The 23649-nt window shown below is 41.6% G+C and overlaps 1 protein-coding gene across 1 annotated transcript in view; it reads left to right on the top strand.

Annotated features, from left to right (window-relative positions):
* Window positions 1–8912: 8912 nt before the first annotated feature.
* LOC139324755 (alpha-N-acetylneuraminide alpha-2,8-sialyltransferase-like) overlaps window positions 8913–23649 on the top strand; it is a 33893-nt gene continuing 19156 nt past the window's right edge. Inside the window, exons 1-2 of the mRNA XM_070954497.1 lie at window positions 8913–9007; window positions 10287–10364. Of these exons, the coding sequence (XP_070810598.1) occupies window positions 8913–9007; window positions 10287–10364 (173 nt within the window). The remainder of the gene's footprint in view (window positions 9008–10286; window positions 10365–23649) is intronic.

A 23649-nucleotide genomic window follows, 5' to 3' on the forward strand; every position in this document is an offset into this window, starting at 1 on the left:
ACTAGTGAAGTGATTTTAGAGTCTATACTTCCTTCTGCTGGCCAGCCTACACCAAAAGTTGTCCATTCTAGCTGACAGAACTTCCTTAAATCCATTTTATTGCAAGGGGGATCTCCATAATCTCCAGAGAATCCTGCCTCAAAGTTTTTCAACATGCATTCAAGCGGCGTCAAAGATGCCGGTTGTTTGCTGCTACTCCCACCCATTCTAAGAAAACACTACGGCCGACTCAGGACACCGGACGTTCCAACGGCTATCTCTGAGAAATGCGACCGTTTAACCAGCCCACATAGTTTCCTACTTATCTGGACTTAGGCACAGCGACCTGTCCAGTCGAGGATGTTCCTTCCCCGCTTCCAATCCTACAGATTGGGTACAGACCTATTCCATACTCGCCTGCAGGTCTTTTGGTCCTGGACGTCCACTCAGCAACCGGTCTGTCACCGTGAGGATCCTTGGCGTGATTTCGAGTGCGGGCACTGTGATCCCGCTGTGGCTGTAGATGTACCGAACCCTTCAACAGAGGGTTGGCCGGCCTGGTAGATCAGCCAGACCACAGCGAGAGCTGTGCCGGACTAAATCCGCCAGGAGAGTCAACGGCTCCTTCTTATGGGTCCCTTCATGGTCGCCATGGAATGTTATAGAAATTAAGACTCACAAGATTTCCATGGGTGATCAGAGAGGTTTATTGCGCAAGGTTCAGTGCAACACAAGAAGCAAAGACTGAACGAAGAAAAGATTCTAATGCAGTTACATTTATACATACTTTTGACATTTTAGGATTGGTTACATTTCTGACAGCCCACAGCGACAATCCCCCCCTTTGCTACTATACCCTACAAGCTTACTAACGTGTTTCCCCTCTTAAGTGGGTCACAGGTGTTCTTGCAAACCTATCTAAGTTTCCTGCCGTTATATCTGTGGTTACCTTTGCTTAGCTAGATGTGATATCTTGCTCGTGATGGTGTTTCCTGAACTTCCCAGCTGAGGAGGATTTCGTTAACTCTGTAGTTCCACTTTTTGAACCTAATGCCAAAGAAAGGGGGCCCTCCAGAGATCCTCTAGACTGACTCAAGTATTATATCACTTTTATATCTAATTTCATTATTCCATTTGGTTTTGGTTTTCCATATTAGTGGGGGCTGATACTCTGCCTGAGTTTCCGCTTATTTTCTTTAGGGGAATTTCCCTGCTCTTTTAATATTGAGCTTCTCATATCTTCCAACACTCTCTTCACTAATTAAGTGTATTCTAATGCTTTGTCCACTTAATCTGATCTCTGTCAATTAAAAACACCACTTCCTCTTCTTTGGATCGGGCAATCCTTAATGCTGTCTTCCCTGCCCATATCATCACTTCTTCCCATTATCACTTGGTTCCACTCTCACATTCCTTTCTTCCTTCCCCGTCCAAAGGTTATGCAATCCACTGTAGGAAGTTAGCACCCACCCCTTTCCTGGAAGAGTGAAATATTTTAGGAAATATGAAAAAAGGCAGAATATTATATTTCCCTGGATGAGAAATGAAGAAGCATATTTTACAGACAAAGCAGCTCCCACCTTCCTGCCCCCCACCCTTTGTCAATGGGCCAGAGGCAGAAACCCAATCCTTTGTCAAAGGACATTTGCAACACAATAGCAACAGAAACTAACACAATGGGCCCCAACTAGCAACCAAAACTCACCACGTGACCTGGGAAGCACATGTGACCATCAGCCAGCAAGGCTAGCTAAGACCCCCACCCCCTGGGAGTCTGACAACCAATCAGGATACTCTTTCGGGGCCCCAAGAAATGCAGAGCCAGAGAGAGCATAAAAACCCGAGGATTTACTGTATCTGCCCTTTTCTGTTCAGGAACTCAAGCCATGTGATCCTGTCCACCATTAAACCATCTTTCCAAGCAGTCTCCATGTTTCCAGTGTCTTTTTCCCCACTTGGAGCAGAACCCAGAAGGATATTTCTTCCAACACCACAACACCCCTAACCTTCCAAAAACAAATCACATACCTTCTCCCTTCCATCAATTCTACTTTCTCTAACTCCTTCTTCTTATAAAACATTCAATTCCTCCTACTACTGCCATCCTGACTTCCAAGTCAGCACAAGTCTGTGCAGACCAACTTAAAGGCAACTTCCTGGCTTCCACTAAAACTTCCTCTCTCCCTTCTACTATTGTATATCCCTCTATAAACAAATTAGCTCCTTCTTCGAAAGGAACAACAACTTATGCTGCTAACAAACAAACAAATAAGCAAACAAACAAACAAATCTGAAATATATTTGGATCAAACTTTAGCATCAATTCTCTGCCTTTAGTAAAATGCAAGTCAGATTCAAAAAAAATCTTACAAAATCATTTCTTTTATATAGGTTTAATTAAGGGTTTTAAACCTCAAAAATTTCCAGAAAAAAATAAGATCAAAATTGTATTCAGAGCAGTAAAGAAAATATATCTGTATAGCTTTTATATGCAAATTAAAGAGACCGAAACAGCTGCATGAGCCGATCACCCATGTCCCCCTCCTTTCTCAGGCTTATTCAGCAGAGAGAGAGAGAGAGAGAGAGAGAGAGAGAGAGATGATGAACAGAACAAAAGCCCATAGCCCACCCTTTTCCTGCTTCTCTCCTCCAAAGGAAGGGGGGGGGAGTTCCGGAATACAGGGAAGAGGAAAAAAAATGTTTAAACTACATAGAATTCTCATCTCCTTTCGCCTCTCAGCATCCTTTCAACAACACAACCCTCTGCATTTCCTTCTATTCTCAACAACTCATAGACATTTTTCCACAAATTTATCTACCACATCCTCAACACACAGGCATTCACAGGGCTCAAGATCACTTCACTTTATCACTCCTTATGAGCTTCAGGACACCTCACACACACACATTCACATTTGTACTGCAATCAGACTTCTTGTATAAACCAATTTCACATACGAAAATTTCATTTAATGCTTCCTCCATGCAAACCAAATTATTTCAGGGAGCTTTTTCACAAGCCACTATTATTAGAGGATTTCATTTTCCCTGCAGGTTTGGAAATGATTACATACATATACATGCACACATATTGTCAAACATTTCCAGACCTGTGGAGGTTGTTTATTTTTTGTTTTGTGTTTTAATTTTAACAGAAATCACACCAAATTGATCAAGTCAAATTATCTGAGTCTTCCCATTTAGACAGGCTTTACCATTTTACTACCTGCTAAACTCCGGGTGGGAAGAACAGTAAACAATTTCTTCTTTTTTCTTAGTTCTTTCAGAGTTCTCTGGCTTTTTTTTTAAGAATGGCAATTTATCAGAATGTTTATAACACTGCAATTAGTTCTTTTCTCTTACCACACATAAGATCACACACATTTTTTTTTAACTTTTATTGCATAAGGTTTTCTTTCTCCCCGCTCTTTAGATTTCATCAAACAGACCCTAGCAAACTCTGCCTGATACTTGAGTAATCAAGGGGGTCTCTCTTTTAGTCTTCCACTGATCAATACTATTACCATCCATCCTAACAACACTACCCTTGGGTCACGACACTGGACATTCCGACAGTCGTCAATGAGAACCGCAAGGGTTTAACCACCCACACAATACTTAATTCCTTACTAGAGACTTTAGGGCGACGCCTTGTCTCCTAGGGGGGTGATCAGGCCCCCTCTTCACCACTAAATTGGTGGATACTTCTTAACAGAGAGACTTGAACTCCCTGACTTATACTTACCTGTAGGCGTTTTCCTTCTTTTTCTTTTTCTTTTTTGTTGAGGTCTCTGTGTCTGGCTAACCTTTGAGGATCCTTGACTAGTCTGCTCGCCAGCGATTTCATGGCACCCCCCACCGAAAGATTCCGTGGACTTCAAAGGAGTACTAATGGCCAGCCAGTGGATTTTCCTTGGGAGGCGTCGGTTCCCGCTGGGGCAGCCCGTCTGGCAGAACAAAAGTTCTTTGTTCCTTAGTCCCGTCTGGGGTGCCATAAATGTTGTGGAATGATGAGACCAAACAACATTCCTGGGTCAGCCAGAGACAGTTTTATTGCGCAAGGTTCAGAGCCAGTTTTGTACCTGAAGCTTTGAACAAAGAAAGAACTCTGATACAACGGTTTTTATACATTTCTAAGACAAAGGATTCAGTGAGATCATACATTTTCCATATATGGTTAACATGAGATCATACATCCGATTTTCCCTATATGGTTACATACATTGGATAATATGTTCATCTAATTACTTAAACCATTAATTTTAGTTTATAAAATTATCTTAGCCACACAACTTTTCTTGAGTGCTTGTAGTTGTTAATGGGAGAGTTACTGCTGTCCTTGGGTAAATTTATTGGATTAAGTAACTCTTTGTAACATATAGGTCTTTGTCTCATTCATAGTGAGGTCACTCAGATGTTTTCCATATGGCGGTCCTTCCGTGACATCTAGGTTTCCTCAGAAGATATATTATCACTTAATGGGGTTTAACTGTTTGTTAATATAATCTCCAACAAGCACTTTCCTCTCTTATAATAATGTGAATAGAGAGGTTCTCTCAGAGTTCATATATCTAAGCACGTCTTCCCCCTATAACAATGTGAATAAAGAGGGTCTTCCAGAGCCCATATATCTGACTCTGTATGATTCCTTTCTTTTATCCATATTATATTAACACACATAGTAGTATTCATTATTCTTATTTACCAATTTATATTCATTTATATTTACATCTCTTTGTTTAATGTTGTTGAATTACTCCAATTTAAGTTTCATCAGTACTAAGTTAAACATTTCCTGTTTTGGTTTCTATTTTCGAGCCAACAGTACATTTTATTCCATACTTCATAATAGTCCGAATCATCGCTCTCTTTTAGCTCCATAGTCATTTTATCCATTTCTGCGCATTCAAGAATTTTCCTCATTACTATTTCGTCTGAGGGTATATTATTTTGTTTCCAGTTTTGTGCGAATACGATTCTTGCTGCAGTGAGTATGTGTAGTGTAATGAATTGGAGTTTTTTATTCATTTTCGGGTCAGGTATTCCTAATAAAAATAGTCCTGGATTCAAATCAAAGTTTGCTCTGTAATTTCTTCCAGACATTTTTGAATTTTCGGATCCGGCAATATTGGCCAACTACCGTCCTGTCTCCAACCTTCGCTTCATGGCAAAGGTTGTTGAGATGTGGTCGCGCGACAGTTCCCACAATTCCTGGAGGAAACATCTTATCTAGATCCGTTCCAGTCGGGTTTCAGGTCTGGGCACAGCACGGAAACGGCATTGGTCGCGTTGGTTGATGATCTCTGGAGGGCTCAGGACAGGGGTTGCTCCTCTGTTCTGGTCCTGTTAGATCTCTCAGCGGCTTTTGATACCATCGACCATGGTATCATGCTGCACTGGCTGGAAGAGTTGGGGGTGGGAGGCACCGTGTTGCAGTGGTTCTCCTCCTTTCTCTCCGACCAGTTGCAGTTTGTGTTGGCAGGGGGGCAGAGGTCGACCTCGAGACCTCTCAACTGTGGAGTGCCGCAGGGATCGGTCCTCTCGCCCCTTCTGTTCAACATTTATGTGAAGCCGCTGGGTGAGATCATCCGTGGCTTCGGGGTGAGATACCACCAGTACGCTGATGACACCCAGCTGTACATCTCCACCCCAGGCCACCCCAATGATGCCCTTGAAGTGATGTCCCAGTGCCTGGAGGCTGTGCGGATCTGGATGGGGAGGAACAGGCTCAGGCTCAACCCTTCCAAGACTGAGTGGCTGTGGCTCCCGGCATCCCGATATAGTCAGTTGACTCCATCACTGACTATTGGGGGCGAGTCTTTGGCCCCCACAGAAAGGGCTCGCAATCTGGGAGTCCTCCTGGATATGCAGCTGTCCTTGGAGGAACATCTGACAGCTGTAACCAGGGGGACCTTTTGTCAGGTTCGCCTGATTCGCCAGTTGCGGCCCTTTCTTGATCGGGATTCCCTGTGCACAGTCATTCATGCCCTTGTCACCTCTCACCTTGACTACTGCAACGTTCTCTACATGGGGCTCCCCTTAAAGAGCACCCAGACGCTCCAACTGGTCCAGAATGCAGCAGCGCGGGTAGTGACGGGAGCAGCATGGCGCTCCCATGTAACACCGCTCCTGCGCTAGCTGCACTGGCTCCCAGTGGTCTTCCAGGTGCGCTTCAAGGTGTTGGTTATCACCTTTAAAGCGCTCCATGGAATCGGGCCTAGCTATCTTCGAGACCGCCTGCTGCTACCAACGACCTCCTATTGTCCCGTGCGCTCCCACAGAGAGGGCCTCCTCAGGGTGCCATCAGCCAATCAATGTAGGCTGGTGACCCCCAGGGGGAGGGCCTTCTCTGTGGGGGCACCTACCCTCTGGAATCAGTTGCCCCCAGAGATAAGGAGAATCCAAGACCTTAGTGCCTTCCGCCGTGCCCTTAAAACCCACTTTTTCCAGCAAGCCGGGCTGGCTTAAGAAGAAATTTTAAATGTTTTAATTGGTTTGTATTTTTCATTTTGGGCCAAATTTATATATATTTTAATTATTTTTTAATATTTGTATTCCATGTTTTTTAATTCTGGCTGTACACTGCCCTGAGTCCTCAGGGAGAAGGGCGGTATATAAATTAAAAAAAATTTTTTTTTTGCACCAATATTTCCTTGTGATGGGGCATGTCCACCACATGTGATTTTAACGATTATTATGCCACTGAAATCAAGACATTTTTCTTGCGGGTACGGTTGGACAGACACCTGGAAAAGATTTACAAGTGATTGGTTTTTGTGCCCAGCAACTGCAGTGAGATTTTTATTTATTTATTTGTAAAAATTTATAAGCTCACATCTTACCCTGCAATAACTGACCAACTTTACAATATTATATTATTGTACTTGTAATGTAAGATTATTAGGTGAAGAATAATAGTAATAATAATAATAATAATAATAATAATAATAATAATAATAATAATAATAATAATAATAATAATAGAAAGGCTCTGAAACACCCAGAAGGAAGGAATGGTTGTTAAAGATAACACAATTTGTACAGAGGGGCAAAAATTGACCTATTTGATTAAGGAAAACGCAAAAACTAATGTATATTTATTAGTGAGTGGAAACCCTTTAGTTTATGGACTTTTTGCTGAAAACCAGGGAGGGAAATGAACTTGATGTGTTTGATGCTTACAAAGGGTAGAATATGGAAAGAAATCAGCCATGTAACATGTAGTCCTCGATTTACGACCACAATCAAGCCCAAAACTTCCATTATTAAGGGAGACAGTTGTTACATGACTTTGGTCCCATTTTATGACCTTTCTTGCCACGGTTGTTACGGAAATCACCACAGTTGTTAAATTAGTAACACGGTGGTTAAGTGAATCTGGCTTCCCCGTTGACTTTGTCAGAAGGTCGCAAAAGGTGATCACATGACCCTCGGACACTGCAACCGTCATAAATAACATGCCAGTTGCCAAGTCTCCGAATTTTAATCACGTGACCATGGGGATACCACAAGGGTCATAAAAAGTGTGATAAATGGTCATAAATCACTTTTTCCCCCAGAGCCGTTATAATTTTGACCGCTCACGAAATGAACGGTTGTAAGTCAAGGACTAGCTTTGTACTCTTTGCGATAGGAATAAATGAGATTGAATTTCCTGAGCCTGAAGAATTTCAGAAAGCTCAAACTGCCCAAGGAGCTGCTGATAACAGTTCTACAGAGGAATTATTGAGTCTATCATCTGCACCTCCGTAATTGTCTAGTTTGGCTCTGCAACCCAACAAGACAGATACGGACTTCAACGGATAATTAGTACTGCCGAAAAAACAATTGCTACCAACCTGCCTTCCATTGAGGACCTGTATACTGCACGAGTCAAAAAGAGGGCTGTGAAAACATCTACATACCCCTCACATCCTGGACATCAATTATTTCAACTTCTACCCTCAGAACGACATTGTGGAACATTGCACACCAGAACAACTATAGACCAAAGAACGGTTTTTACCCCCATGCCATCACTCTGCTAAACAACTAATTCCCACAACACTGTCAAACTATTGACTGAGACTGTATTACTATTATTATTCTCATCCTTCCTATTACCTATCTCCTCCTGAGACAGGAGGGTCTTATACTATAAATCATATTAATCTATGTATTGTATTATTCACAGTATTATGTTGCTCTCAAAAGTGTTGACGTGGGAGTAGAAGTTATGTTGCAAACCTCAGGAAAGTACAAGGAACAGAAATAAGGAACTTGTTAAATGTACTGATGAGCTTAATGATCTATGTTCTATATCATCCCTGTAACGAATTTATATTAAGAAACATATTACCAGAAGTGTTCATGGAAAGTAACAGACGGTGTACCCATATATGGAAATAGAGGCGTAACGCCTCTGGCGTGGCTAGAATTGCAAAATGTATAAAAGGTACACCTTGTGCATAGCCCAGGGTTCGGAATCTGACATGTGAATGTTCCGAACCTTTGCTAGCAAATAAACCTGTGTTCTCCAACTTTTGTGGTCTTGTCTCTTGCATTTGGGAAAGTGGGTTTTCCTGCTTCACTCCTACTTACGACTATAACCTTGTTGCTTGTATCTTTACGATTATATTGTTTTATTTAATTTCCTAATATGATTTTGATTGCTTATTAGTAACATTAAGTGTTGTACTTTATGTTTCTTGATGAATGTATTTTTTATGTACACAGAGCTTATGCACCAAAGATAAATTCCTTGTGTGTCCAATCACACTTGGCCAATAAAGAATTCTGTTCTATTCTACTCTAGCAGACAAGATACTGTCTCAAACAATCCTCCTTTTTGATTAATTCATGTTTTCTGTGCAATTTTTGTGTCTCCAAAGAGCCTAATTTTCTGAGAGTGACTGCATTAGAAGAGTGAAAACTAGTCACCAATTGCTTCTACCATGTTCGCCAACATATGTCTGAGAAAGCAGAAATTAGCAGTGACCGTTTTTTTATTTATCGGCGGCATTATTCTACTACGGGAGAAATTCAAACAGTGAGTACTGTATATGAGTTTGTATTTCTTTCAGTAAACTGGATAGGAAGCCACAATTTTTAAAAAAAAATTAGACATTTTCAGTGTACGTACAATACAGATAGTCCTTGACTTACAACAGTTCATTTAGTGACCGTTCAAAGTTACAATGAGACTGAAAAATGTCACAAGACTGTTTTTCACACTTACGACAGGAGCCCTGTGGTCACAGGATCAAAATTCTGCCACTTAGCAGCTGACTCATACTTATGACGGTTGCAGTGTCCGAGGATCCTGTGATCCTCTTTTGTGACCTTCCGACAAGCAAAGTCCATGGGGAAGCCAACTTCACTTAACAACGGTGTTACTAACTTAATAGTTGCAGCGATTCACTTAACAACTGGGGCAAGAAAGGCCGTGAAAGGCTGCTAAATTCACTTAACAAATGTCTCACTTACCAACAGAAGTCTTGGGCTCAATCGTGGTCATGCGTTGAGGTCACGCGATTCCCCCCCTTTTGTGACTTTGCGACAAGCAACGTCAACGGGGGAAGCCAGATTCGCTTAACAACCGTGTTACTAAGTTAACGGCTGCCAGATTCACTTCACATCGGTGGCAAGGAAGGTCGTAAAATGGGGCAAAGCTCGCTTAGCAATTGTTTCATTTAGCGGTGGAAATTTGAGGCTCAGTTATGGTCACAAGCAGTGGTGGGATCCTGCCAGTTTAACAACCGGTTCGGTGATCGCGCGCTTCGGTGTGTGTGCATGTGCAGTTTTATGAAAACTTACCTTCTGTGTTACTGCTGGGAAGTAACACAGCTGAGGCGCTGCGCGAATCAGCTGACAAGCTATAGGTCAGTAAAGCGCAGGGGCAGGCGGGCAGCCCCACCTGATCGTCAGAACAAGCCGGTTCGCTCCCAGCTGATCGTCGGAGCTACCGGTTCGCGCAAACCGGTCTGTACCGGTAGAATCCTACCTCTTATCGTAAATCCAAGGACTAGCTGTATTAATATAAGAGTTAAGGTTGTGTTATTTGAGGTGTGGTATATGTCAGATTCTCCATCCGAGAATAGTTTGAAGGGTCTGAGGCAAATTTTTCCCCATCTGAGGAGCTGTCCTTGGTTAAATCCAAAAAGGCATCTACTTTCAGAGGCCTCCTTATTTATCGATTAAATCCATTCTTAAAACTTGATGTGTTGTTTAAACGATCGGAAAGACAAGGGCAAGAAATGAGGGGTGGATTCTACAGTTCAATTCAATTCAGTTAACCTCCCCCTCCCCTTTTCCTCTATCCTTTCCAGAAAAGAGGTCCAGTTAGACAAAAAAATTACATGCCAGAAAGTAAATCAGGATTTAAAAACACTGGCTTTCTTAAGAAGGTGAGTTTGGTAGGTGAGGGTTTTCCAGCCGAAATGACTGAATTGCCTAAAGTTATTTGTTTGCTTGCTTAATCATTTATTTATTGGACTGATATAGCCGCCTATCCCAAACCTGGCTGGCGAATTCTGGGAGTTGAAGTCCACCCAGATCTGAAACAACCCTGTTTTACGAGTCTTAATTAAAATGGAGCGGTCCCCCATTCAAATTAAGTTTCATACATAGAAATTATTTCAATTATTTCAAAATTATTTATTGGAGTGTAGTTGGTGATACGTGGAAACTTTCAATTCATTTTCAAGAGTTCTCAGTGATGTTATATATTAGTTCGACCCTTAACTGAATAAATATATAAATCTAATATATAGGTTTAGTTGCTGTATCTGATTCTGGCCCAGTTACAGATAAATATCACCATATTTCTTCAAGATGGTATTAAGTGCAGTATTACCTTATTGTTATTAAACAGATACAACATTAGTTTCATTTCATTTTTTCCTCTACATAGTCATTAAATTCCATCAGCAGTGGTTGTTTAGGATGCCTTAAAGTCATGGCTATATTACCACTTATTCTTCATGGAAAATATTTAAAAATAAAATAAGGAAAATTTTGGGGAAAAGTTAAGGAATTTAACTGTGTGTTTCTCTCTCTCTCTCTCTCTCTCTTTTTTGATTTTTTTTATTTTTAAACAAAACATAAAACATAAATCCATCATCCATTACAATTGCAAACAGTGTGTCGGTCGGTTACAAATCTTTTGTGCTTCATCTCTATATTCAGAATTTACTAATTATCTAATTTCTCACATTGTCAAACAAATAAACATCCTCATTTATAATTTATTTAACTATGGCTTTACCGCTTCAAAAAAATTATTTTCAACTATTAGATTTATAACATTAATTTCATATTTCATATTTCATTTCCATGCTTTCTTATCTAGCCATTGATAAAATAAATCCCATATCTTATAATATTTTTTATCTTCTTGTTCTCAATTTCAAATGTCAATTTACTCATTTCAGCACATTCCAGGATTTTCTTAATAACTTCATCTTGCGTTGGTATTTTCTCATTTTTCCAGTTTTTAGCAAACACAATTCTAGCCGCTGTTAAAACATTCACAATCAAATATCTCAATTCTCTATTGTATATTTCTGGCACAATCCCTAATAAAAAAATATCTGGCTTAAAGTCTATGTGTTGTTTTATCATTTTTTCCAACCATGTGTGGATTATAGTCCAGTATCTTTTAGCTTCTACACATGTCCACCACATATGGTAATATGAGCCCAGTGTCTGATGACATTTCCAGCACTTTTCAGATTTGTTCTTGAACATTCTGGCTATTCTCGTCGGGGGTAGATGCCACCTGTAAAACATCTTATACAAATTTTCCTTATATGTTGTTGACATTGTCATTTTATAATTTTGCAACCACAATTTTTGCCATTTCTCTAAATCAATTCCATAACCAAAATTTTTCCCCCATGCAATCATTGTTTCTTTAACTTGTTCTCCTTCCAACTTTACCTCTAATAAATAACCATACAATTTTTTAATTACGTAGTCATCAGAACCCATTAAAATTTTATCTAAGTTAGACAAATTATTATAAAAAACCTCTGTTTTACAATCTTTATCATATCTAGAATGGATTTGCATATAAGAAAACCAATTTATCTGTAAACTTTGTTCCTCTAATTCTTGTTTCGATTTGAGTTCACCCTTTTCATTCAATAGTTCACTATATTTAACAATTTGTTCCCTTCTAAATATTATTGAGTATGAAAATGCTTCAATCGTCGATAACCAGACTGGAATTTTTAAATAGTGTTGTTTTTTAATCTTCTCCCAGTTTAGTAACAAAGCCTCACATATATAATGTCTTCTAAAGTACCCCTGTGTTTTTGTTCCCTTGTACCATAAAAAAGCATGCCATCCCCACAAGTCATGTCCTTCTAAAGTCAATAATGTTTCTTAACATTATCCATTCTTTAATCCACATCAAACTTGTCGCTTGATAATAAAGTTCCCAATTAGGCAAACCAAAACCTCCTCTTATTCTAGCATCTTGCAACAATTTCAATTTTATCCTCGCCTTTTTACCCTGCCAAATATATTTTAACATTATTTTATTCAAATCTTCAAAATAGTCTTTTCCCAATCTAATTCTATATTTGTAGAATATAGAATTCTAGGTAGTATATTCATTTTAATTGTCGATATTCTCCCAATCAATGATAATTGTAAATTTTCCCATTTTGCCAAATCTGTCCCAATCTGTCGTTTGAGTTTATTATAATTGTTCTCTTTAAGTGTGCTGCATCTTTCTGTCAAATATATCCTCAAGTAGACTTCCGGTTTGTTTCTTGTCGCTGCCAGATGGTCCCTCGGGTCCGCCAGCCCCGTCGCCTGTAAAGAGCTGCCTTTATAGCTGAAAGGTGGCTCGGAAAACTCCATTTCCATAAGAAATGTGAGATAGAGCAGGTGAGGGCAGGTAAAGCTCTCTGCGAAATCCCCAGAGTTTTTTTTTTTACTCTTGGGGACTATGCAGATGAAGCTCCCTATTTCCCTCGCCGCTGCTCCGGGCTTCGGGAGACCTCTGCTTTTTTGCAGAGCCAGGCGACGAGAACAAGCCTTTTAAAGAAAACTAACAGATTGTCTAATTAAAGAGGATGAGATCTGGATCTGGGACCCTAAATCGCAAGTATTTTTATTGACTTTATAAATGATATTGAAGAAAGGAAAAAAAAGAAATTTAAAATGGCGACTGCTCAGGCTTGAGAAGGGAAAGCTGAAAGAAAAAATCCTTCCGTTTCAATAGTTTAACAAGCTACAAAGTAGCGGAATAAATACTGCTGGCTACAGTTGAGAAGAAAAAGTTCTGCTTTTATGTTTTGTTTTGTTTTTTTCTTCCTGGAGATCGCGTTTGGAAAGAAGCTTTCTTTACTTAAAAAAGTGTTTGTCTGTGTGGAATGATGGCGTTTAAACTAACTAAGCCAGACAAACAAGCAGTGGGGGGGGGATTCCCCCATTTACAAATTACGTGAACAAGTTTTAAATCTACAGGCTCAGAAAAATGATTTTAATTTGACTGAATTTCTCTTGGAGGAGATGGTAAGAAGGGATGAGATTGTGAACCAGAATTTTGAAAAATTCAAGCAGGAAATTAAAGAATTAATACAATCAAAGTATGACAATTTGAAACAAAAGATTAAAACACTGGCTGATGCTTCTTTAGAACTATTTACAAAGATAGATAACAATATTAAGTTATTAGAGTCTAAAATGAAGGAAGTTGAGGACAAGATTTATAATTTGGATAATAAAATACAAAGAATTGAAAATGATTTGATAAATATTCAAGACAATAGCTCAAAAGAAAAATTTAAAATGGAAGCTGACTATAAGACTTGTAATGTAGAAAATATAAAACAAGGGATTGAAAAAGAAGTCTTAATGATGCAACATGGGTTCACAGAATTTGCGATCAGAATGAGAGGACTACAGGAAAATAATAGGGATGATTTGAGGAAAATATCTGCTGAAATTCTGGCTGGGATTTTAAAGGTTCATCCTGAGGAAGTATTTTGCAGGATTGATAGAGTCTACAGAGTAAATTCTTGGATTGCAAAGCAAAGGCAACTGCCTAGAGATGTGGTGATTTATTTTACAGACAAAGAAATAAGAAATAATATTGTGCAAAAATCTTTTAATTCTACTTTGCAACTGTATGGAAGAAAAATTTGGATATATAAAGAGTTACCGCCCAAGATTTTAGTAGATAGAAAGAAATTTGGATTCCTGGTGACTGAGCTCAAAAAACAAAATATTTTGTTTAGGTGGGATGTTCCAGTTGGTATAATACTGAGATATCAAGGAGAAAGATATCAATTAAATACTGTTGAAAAAGCGGAAGAATTTTATTACAAGACTTTGAAAATGAGTTTAACATCTTCATGCATAACACAGGATAAGCAGAAGGAGTTGGAAACAATGGAAAAACATCGAGCTACAGAGGTCTTTCTGGATGAATCGCTTTTGGATCCTTTAGATGTCTCAGTTGGATTACCTACAAATAAGAGAGAAGTGGCGTCAGATTCTAATGTGATGACTCTTCAAGTCACAGACAAGCATGAAAATCAATCAGTTGACACACAACTTAAAGAAAAGAAACATGAATGGCGATCTAAGCCACAAAAGCAAAACCAACAAGATCAAGTTATAGATCAGAATGAAAATCGAACAGTTGATATACAACTCATAGAAAGGAAATTAGAATGGAGATCAAACCCACAAAAAGTCAAGAAAAAAAGAAATAAGTCTCACAAAAACAAAAATTTCTAAACTAGGCAACAGCGAAGCCAGTTATTTAAAAGATGATTGAATACATGAAAAGACAGCTGAGGTGAAGTATTGGTTAATATTATCCTGAGGAGAGTGAAAGATCTCTGCAATGCCGTATTTTTGGGATGTGAAAAGGGCCTTAAATTGTTGGATTGGAATTATCTATTTTGGATTCTTTAATAAATAATATATTATGTCTATGCTGAGTTATATGGCAGGAGAGTTACGTTGGGGCATGCAGAAGATCCGGTTGTTACCCCATTATGATGGTTGGAATTAATAATCTTGAAGAAAGCCACTTCTACAGATATTATATGGAATACAATTATAAAGTCACTCGGGTGGTTGTTTTATCTTTTTTTATATATACATGAAGATATTTACTACTGATGGAGGCAGATGACAACTGAGGATTCTGAACATTCTGTTGGAATTAGGATGCTATGTTACCCTAATATGGGTGATGGAGTTACAATCCAGTTGAAAGACATTAAAGAAGACATTATATGGATTACAAGTTTAAAATCATTGATTTTATCTATATAAGGGAATATTTTTTTTAGTAGGATGGGCAGAAGAATAAAGATACTAAGAATTGTTATGTATGGAAATTTTGTAGGAAAGTGGGTGGGGACAGGCCAGTTTATTGATCTATGAGTTGAATAAATGTTAAATTAGGACTTATTATATAGTTTTATAGTGGAAAGCTGCTTTGAAATGTTATATTAATATACACAAAAGATTAAATGTTAAATTAGGATTTATTATATAGTCTTAAAGTGGAAGGTTGTTTTGAAATGATATATTAATATTAATATACATAAAAGGTTTGATTTAAGAGATACACGTATGGGGAGGAGAAAAAGGGCAGATTATTGCTAAATTGGGAGTTATAATAATATTATTATGCTAAGCCAGAAGTTATTATACAATGTTATAGTAGAATGTTATTTTAAGGGGGATATAATAATATTATTAGAAAGAAAGGGTCAGTATTTGGGGGATGGAGTATGGGGAGGGTAAAGTATTAAACAATCTGTTATGAATTTGGATTTTACTTGGAGGAAGTCATGGGGGAGGGGTGGTGAGGGGGGTTAGGGAGGAGGGGGGGGAAAGGGGGAAAAATCTGTATTTGAAAAACTTTTTCAATAAAAATATATATATATATATCCTCAAGTATATAACCTTATTTGTGACCTGCATCTTTGATATTTCCGCCAATTCTTCTTTTTATTAACATATTTTTTGTCAAGATCTTCATTTTGTCTTTATTAATTTTCAAACCTGCTACTTTCCCAAATTCTCCTATTTTATCTATCAATGTAATTATTGACTCTAAAAGATCTTCAAGAAGAAACACCAGGTCATCTGCAAACGCTTGCAATTTATATTCTTCCTTTTGAATTTTCATTCCTTTTATATCTTTTTCTTCTCTGATATTTCTATTTAGCACTTCTAATGTTAATACAAACAACAGAGGAGACAGTGGGCAACCTTGTCTCGTTCCTTTTTTTATCTCGATAAACTCTGTCAATTCTCCATTTATCATTACTTTTGCTGTTTGTTTATAGTATATGGCTTCTATTGCTTGAATAAATTTTCTGCCAAAGCCCATCTGCTCCAATTGAAGTAACATAAATCGCCAGTTGACGTTATCAAAGGCTTTCTGAGCATCTAGAAATATCAAAGCCATTTGCTTTTCAGGATGTGCCTCATAATATTCCAAAGTGTCCAGAATTATCCTCATATTGTCTTTAATCTGTCTTTTTGGCAGAAACCCGTTTTGATCAGAATGTATAAAATTATTTAAATAATTTTTAAGTCTTTCTGCCAATATTGAAGCAAAAATTTTATAATCAGAATTTAGCAGGGAAATAGGCCTATCATTTTTTATTTGTTGTGGGTCTGTGTCCTCTTTTGGAACAAGTGTAATATATGCTTCTGACCATGACTTGGGTATTTTCCTCTTTAACATAACTTCATTCATAACTTCTAGCAATGGGAGACTCACTGATTCCTGTAATGTCTTATAATATTCCGCTGACAGTCCACCCGGGCCTGGTGCCTTCCCAATCTTTTGTTTTTTAAGTGCTTCAGTTAATTCCATCATTGTTATATTTCCTTCTAACATCATTTCAACGTCTTTAGAAATCTGAGGTAAATTCGCCTTTTACAAGTATTGTTTAATATTTTCCTCCTCTATATTTTCTTGTTCATACAGTTTTCTATAGTAAGCTTGTATAATTTCTTTCTTCTCTTTATTCCCAAATCTAATTTGTCCTTGGTCATCCATTAGTTGTGTTATTTTTCTTGATTCTCTCTCTTTTTTCAGTTTGTATGCTAGCCATCTACCTGGTTTGTTGGCATCTTCAAAATAGTTCTGTTTAACACTTCTGATTTTTTGTGCTAAATCTTCCTTTTCTATTAATCCCATTTTATGCTTAGTTGTATCCATTTTTATTTTAATATCCTTTTGTGGAAATTTCTGAAGCTCCTTTTCGAGTTTCTTGTAATCATCCTCTAGTGTTATATAGACTTGTCTTTTCTTAATATTTCTTTTCCTTGTATAGTCTATTATCAGACCTCTAGTATAAGCTTTCATTGTATCCCAAAGATTTTGCATCGATGTGTCCTCTTTTCTGTTTTCTTTAAAAAAGAAAGCCAATTCTTTCTCCATTTTCTGTACAAAGTCCTTTTCTTTTAATATTGTATTATTTAGAGTCCATCTAGATCTTATCCTTTGTCCTTTCCATCTCACAGTCACTGGATTGTGATCTGCCCAGGTATTTGCTTCTATTTCAATTTCTTCTATATTAGAAGTCAGTTCCATTGTCGTCCATATCATGTCTAATCTAGACCATGATGAATGTCTGTCAGAATAAAAAGTATATTGCCTATTTTTTGCATTTCTTTCTCTCCATGCATCTTTTAAATTTGTTTCCTCTATCATTTTAAAAAAGGATTTCGGAAGTATCTTTCTACTATGCTTTACTGCCTTGTGTGTATTGTAATCTAATTTTTCCAGCCCTCTGCTCCTGCAATCCACCTCTGGGTTTCCTTACTCCTCGCTTCTCCTTTGACTGGGTGAAATTTTTCTGCTGTCTCTCCGTGCTGTGGCCACGCCCCACTTTCCCATGATGCACCAGTCTTTTCACTCAGTCGCTGACTGACTGGTGTACTTTTCTCTTCGTGCTCAAGTTAGGATATTTAGCAGAGTTGCGTTAGGCTCTTTCATTTATTTTTCTTAGTATTTTTCTCGTTTTCGGTGAGAGCCTCTATTGGTGAGCTGCGGGGCGTGAGACAGGTGCCTGGGGATCCGGCCCATCCTCCGCTCAGGAATTTCTCAGTTTGAACTGCAGCTTGGGTTACCGTCCCTTCGGGGCGGTTCCCTGCTTTCCGTTTAGCCGCCGGTGTGGTGCGCGGGGATTCGCGATTGCCGCCTTTCCTCCCCCACACCAATTATCTGCAAGTGGAATTTTTTGTTAGTGGCTCTCGTAGGGCGGCTCCGGAGTGCTCCGCATGGTTTGCCCTGCGGCCTCTGACGTATTATTCATATTATTTCCACGGTTATTGCTCGAGTGTGCTGCGCTCTGATCATCAGCATTTCAAAGTTGCCGCTCGGGCTTCAGCCGCCCAGGCAGTGACGGAGGCTTCGCTCCAGCCGCCGCGCCTTGGAGGGCGTCGGCTGCTACGGTGGTGAGGTTTGCTGGCGTCCGTCCCTCGGGCGGCGTCAGGTGGGGTTGCTCTTGCCCCCTTTTTTGCCCTCGTTTTTCCCGACGCTTGCGCTGCCGCCATTTCTAGAAGGTCCGTGGCCGCCATTTTGGCGCTATCCTTGGCGGTGTGTTAACGGGCGCCATTTTGGAGCAACAGCTTTCCTTAAGGGCCGGCTTCACTGCGTTACCCACTCTCTCTGTATCGCCTCCCTAGTTGAGAGGACCACTTTTCCTTAAAGCCTTAGCCAGCCGTTTGTGTTTTTTCCTGTCAAAGATCGTTTGGCTGAGCTATTTTTGTTTTTTTTTTGGGTTACCCTCGTTATTAGGGGTACCTAGGTGTATATAGTTCTGATTGTTCTTGTTTAAAAAAAAAAAAAAAGAAAAGAAAAGAAAAAAGAAAAGAAAGAAAGAAAAGAAGATAAGTGTTCTAAGAACTGTTTTTTTTATTACATTTTTGATCTTAAAAAAAAAAAAAAAAGATAATAATACATATATATATATTAATAATAATAATAAGAGAAACGAAAAGAGAGTGAGATTTTATTCGGACTTATTAATAATGGCGGATGCCTATTTCTCGTCCGATGCGGAGCATGAGCCCAGTCCTCCTAGGGCTCCAGCCAAACACAAGTCTAAGTCTCGTAGCAGGGTTGTATCTGCTCCTGAGGACTCCCGCCAACCTAGGTCATCGGCAGCGGCAGATAAGGACGCCCAACGACGCCACAGAGCTTTGGAGCGCCAATATGACAAGGCCAGACAGGCCACCTTGGCTTCGGTTTTTCCAGCTGGTCTGAATCCAGCACCTTTGCCTTCGTCGCCCAGTGGGGCCCCGGCGCCCGATCCACCACAGCCAAGTACTTCAGGTCGCTTGTCTAAGAGGGCTTCAGTCTCTTTGCCCGATGTTTCATCGGTGGGCTTGTGCAACCCCGCCCCCCCTCCCGTTTCTCGTCCTGAAGCGACTTTCACACCAACCGCCGCTGGGCTTCGCGGGGCTGATGGACAATTATCGTCCTCCCAGTTGGACTTGCAGCTTTTGCTATCTAATGCCTTGTCCTCCCTGTGGGCAGCGGGAATTCAACAACCGCCCTTGGCTCTTGCACAACCGGGCCCCCATCAGGTGACTCAACCACCCATGGCACCGATTCAGAGGCCAGCTCACCATTTAGCTCCTGATTCTTCGGATGATTCCGATCGTGAGGAGCATACGGTCGAGGACTTGGAATTTTCTGAGGACGAGGGCCTCGCTCCTGATGTTCCTGCCTTTACTGGGCTGTTCAGGCCGTCATTGTTCAAATCTCTTCTGCATAAGGCACGCCAGGTCACAAACATGGCTGTTTCTGCGCCTACATCATCTGAGACGGCATCCACGTCGACCCCGCATGAGGCCCTGTTCTCGTCTTCCAAGCCGGGCAGGGATTTCGTCCCCTGTCCTCAACTTTTTTCTGACGTTCTACAATCTCCTTGGTCTCAGCCAGCTTCGTCAACGGGCCCCAATAGCATTGATAAGAAATTGTATTGTGCAGCACCAGAGCTGGACGCTATGTTATCTGTACCTGTGGTGGACTCGCCCATTACCAACTTGTCTTCCTCGTCCTTACTGTCAACAGATGCGCTGGACGGACTGAAATCGGAGGACAGGAAGTCTGAACTTTCCTTTCGTAAGGAACATCAGGCCCTGGCATGGGCAATCAAAACCGCGACCGCCACCTCCTTTTTTAATCGGGCGACTCTGCTTTGGTTGAAGCAACTACAGGATAGACTGCCACCTGAAGACACACGCCTCCATCAAGACATAAACAAAATTGTGGCGGCCACAGAATATTCAGCCGATGCATCATTGAATTCTGTGAAGTTTACATCCAGGGCATTGGCCTCGTCTATTACATCCCGTCGTTTATTTTGGCTTAGGAACTGGAGGGCAGATGCCAAAGCTAAGTGGCGCTTGGCGGCAGCGCCCTACAAGGCTCCGAACCTGTTCGGCTCCGCTCTTGATCCTGTCCTTATCGAGGATAAGGACAAGAGGAAGATTATGCCGACTTCCTCGTATCGCAGGCCTGAACGACGTTATACGCCTTATTATCAAAGACAGTCCTTTCGCGCAGCGATGGGGTCAGGCGGTGCCTACTCACATCGTCCGCAATTCTTTGGCTCCGACCGGTCCTCCGATCGACAGCGTTTTCGCGACAGGGCTAGGAACCCCTCTGTCTCCAAGCGTCCTTTTCGGGGATCTGGATATCGTCAATTCCGCAGGGGGAAATGACTGCAGGTCGCAGGATCCCATTGGCGGTCGTCTGCAACTTTTCTACCACCAATGGGAGCAGTCGACCACAGACCCTTGGATTCTTCATACGGTGTCCTCCGGCCTGTCGATCGAGTTCCTGGGATACCCTCCGTCTCGCCACATTTGTTGTCCTGCGCCACGTTCTCCAGAACAGGGACGCTTGCTACAGGAACAAGTCCTCCATCTGCTCAACATCAAAGCGATAGAGAGGGTCCCGCCGGATCAACATGGCTTGGGATTCTATTCGACGCTCTTTCTCGTCCCGAAACATTCCGGAGGTTGTCGGGCCATTTTGAATCTGAAACAACTAAACCTTTTCATTTGCTATCGCAGATTCAAGATGCACTCCCTGGGGTCCATCTTGGGGGGGATTCGCCGTGGCGACCTCCTTCAATCAGTCGACCTCAGGGAGGCGTATCTGCATGTCCCAATATCACATTCACACAGGAAATTTCTGCGTTTCCAAATTGGAGTCGATCATTATCAATATTGCGCAATGCCCTTTGGTTTATCATCTGCTCCAAGAACTTTCACCAAATTGGTAGCTGTGGTGGCGGCGGCACTCCGAAAGATCCCGGTACGCGTACTCTGTTACCTCGACGACATCCTGGTGTTGTCATCGTCCAGGACTCAGGCAGCTCGAGACCTTCATCTTGTCATCATGGCTTTCCAGGATCACGGATTCTCAATAAATTTTCCAAAGAGTCACCTTCACCCGGCCACATCGCTGCTGCACCTGGGGGCGGTGATAGACTCTGTGCGGGGTCAGGTCTTTCTATCTCCAGACAGGATTTTGAGCATTCAAGACCTGATTCGTCTAATTCTGGCTCATCGCTCCATTCCTCTTCTCCAGCTCTCACAACTGCTGGGGAAGATGGTGTCGTGCTTCTCAATTGTGCCATGGGCACGCCGCCACGCGAGGCCGCTGCAATGGTTTCTGCTCCCTTACCAGCGCTCGGGACGCAGCGACTCTCTTCACAAAATATACCTTCCACCTCAACTTCGTCTGTCGTTTCAGTGGTGGCTGGGGCCAGCCATTCTCAAGGGCTCGCACTTTCTAATTCAAGACAGGCTGACTCTAACTTCGGACGCCAGTCTTCGGGGCTGGGGAGCCCACCTTCAAAATCAGGTAGTGCAGGGTCGTTGGTCCCTTCCAGAAAGAGGCCACAACATCAATCTGTTGGAACTCAGAGCAATCCGCCTGGCCCTCAAACATTTTCAGTCGCAGTTGGAGGGTCACCACGTCCTTGTGCTCACGGACAACATTGCAGCCAAGGCCTATGTAAACAAAGAAGGCGGGACACATTCGAGGCGGCTGATGTTGGAAGCGGAGAGTCTATTCCGATGGGCGGAACGTCACCTTCTGTCATTGAGAGCCGATCATATTTCCGGAGTGGACAATGTGCGGGCAGATTGGCTCAGCAGACAAAGTCTCCATCATTCAGAATGGCAACTGCATCCGAGGCTCTTCCACGAAGCTGTTCTTCGGTTCGGCACGCCTGTCGTGGACTTGTTTGCCAGCCCGTCGAATGCCCAGCTTCCACTCTACGTGACGCGTTACCCGTGCCATTCAGCAATGGATCACGATGCGCTCCGATGCCGTTGGCCTCCAGGGCTCTTATACGCCTTTCCCCCGATTCCTTTGATTCCTCAGGTGATTCGGAGGCTCTTGGAGGAAAGGGCCGAAATGATCCTGGTGGCTCCCGATTGGCCTCGTCGGCAGTGGTACGCCGATCTTGTCGCCCTGTCGTCTCGTCCACCTTGGCTGATTCCACGGGATCGCATCGCTCTACGCCAAGGGGCCATCGACCACCCAGAGCCAGGATGGCTCCAATTGGCCGTTTGGCGTTTGAGCGGGTCATCTTGCAAAAAGACCGGCTTCCCGACTCCGTCATAAGTACGATTCAAGCTTCCCGTAGGCCTTCGACGTCGCGAATATACGAGTCTTCCTGGAAGGCCTTCTGTAGCTGGTGTGCGGCCAACTTGGTGGACCCTACTTCAGCCAGCATAGAGGACGTTCTATGTTTTCTGCAATCCGGCTTGGACAAGGGGTTGTCACCTTCTACCCTTCGTCGTCAGATGGCTGCCTTGTCTACGGTCATTCGGTGTCCTCCATACTCGTCTCTGTCTATGCATCCGCTACTTAAGGGTTTTCTTCATGGAGCTGTGAATCTATGCCCACCTGTTGTTCATAGGTACCCGTCCTGGGACCTTTCTCTTGTTCTTCAGGCCTTAATGTACCCTCCTTTTGAACCTTTGGGGTCAATTCCTCTACGGTATTTGTCGTTCAAGATAGCCTTTTTATTGGCGATAACTTCGGCCAGACGCGTGTCTGAACTTTCTGCCCTATCAATTAGAAAAGATCTCTGTATTTTTCAACCTAATACAGTAATACTGCGTCTGGACCCTGCATTCTTACCCAAAGTAAATTCATATTTTCATCGGGCTCAGGAGCTTATCCTTCCGGACTTTTGCCCGTCGCCGAAACATCAACGCGAAAAAGACTGGCATACCCTTGATGTACGTAGGGCTCTACGTCGTTATATTCGCAGGACTGAATCCATCCGGAAAACTGAGGCTCTTCTGGTGTCGTTTCATCCTCCCTCCTTGGGCCAGAAGATTTCTCCATCCACAGTGGGCAGGTGGATCAAGACATGCATAGCTACAGCTTATAAGCAACGTTCTCGTCCTGTACCAAGTCGCATTTTACCTCACTCGACTCGTAGTGCAGCTGCGTCGGCCGCATGGGCTACGCAGGCTTCAGTTTCAGACATATGCCGGGCCGCTACTTGGTCTTCTGTGACACCTTTCATCAGGCACTACAGGATTGATGCCTATGCTTCAGCTGAAGCGTCCTTTGGACGACGTGTTTTACAATCTGTCATTGAGGTCCAGGAGTGTGGGTCCAATTGATTTCCCGCCCTGGGATTTGAACTTTGG

This window comes from Pituophis catenifer, unplaced genomic scaffold (assembly GCF_029215685.1).
Source record: "Pituophis catenifer annectens isolate HBS135680 unplaced genomic scaffold, rPitCat1.0.hap2 SCAF_15, whole genome shotgun sequence".
Classification (NCBI taxonomy): domain Eukaryota; kingdom Metazoa; phylum Chordata; class Lepidosauria; order Squamata; family Colubridae; genus Pituophis; species Pituophis catenifer.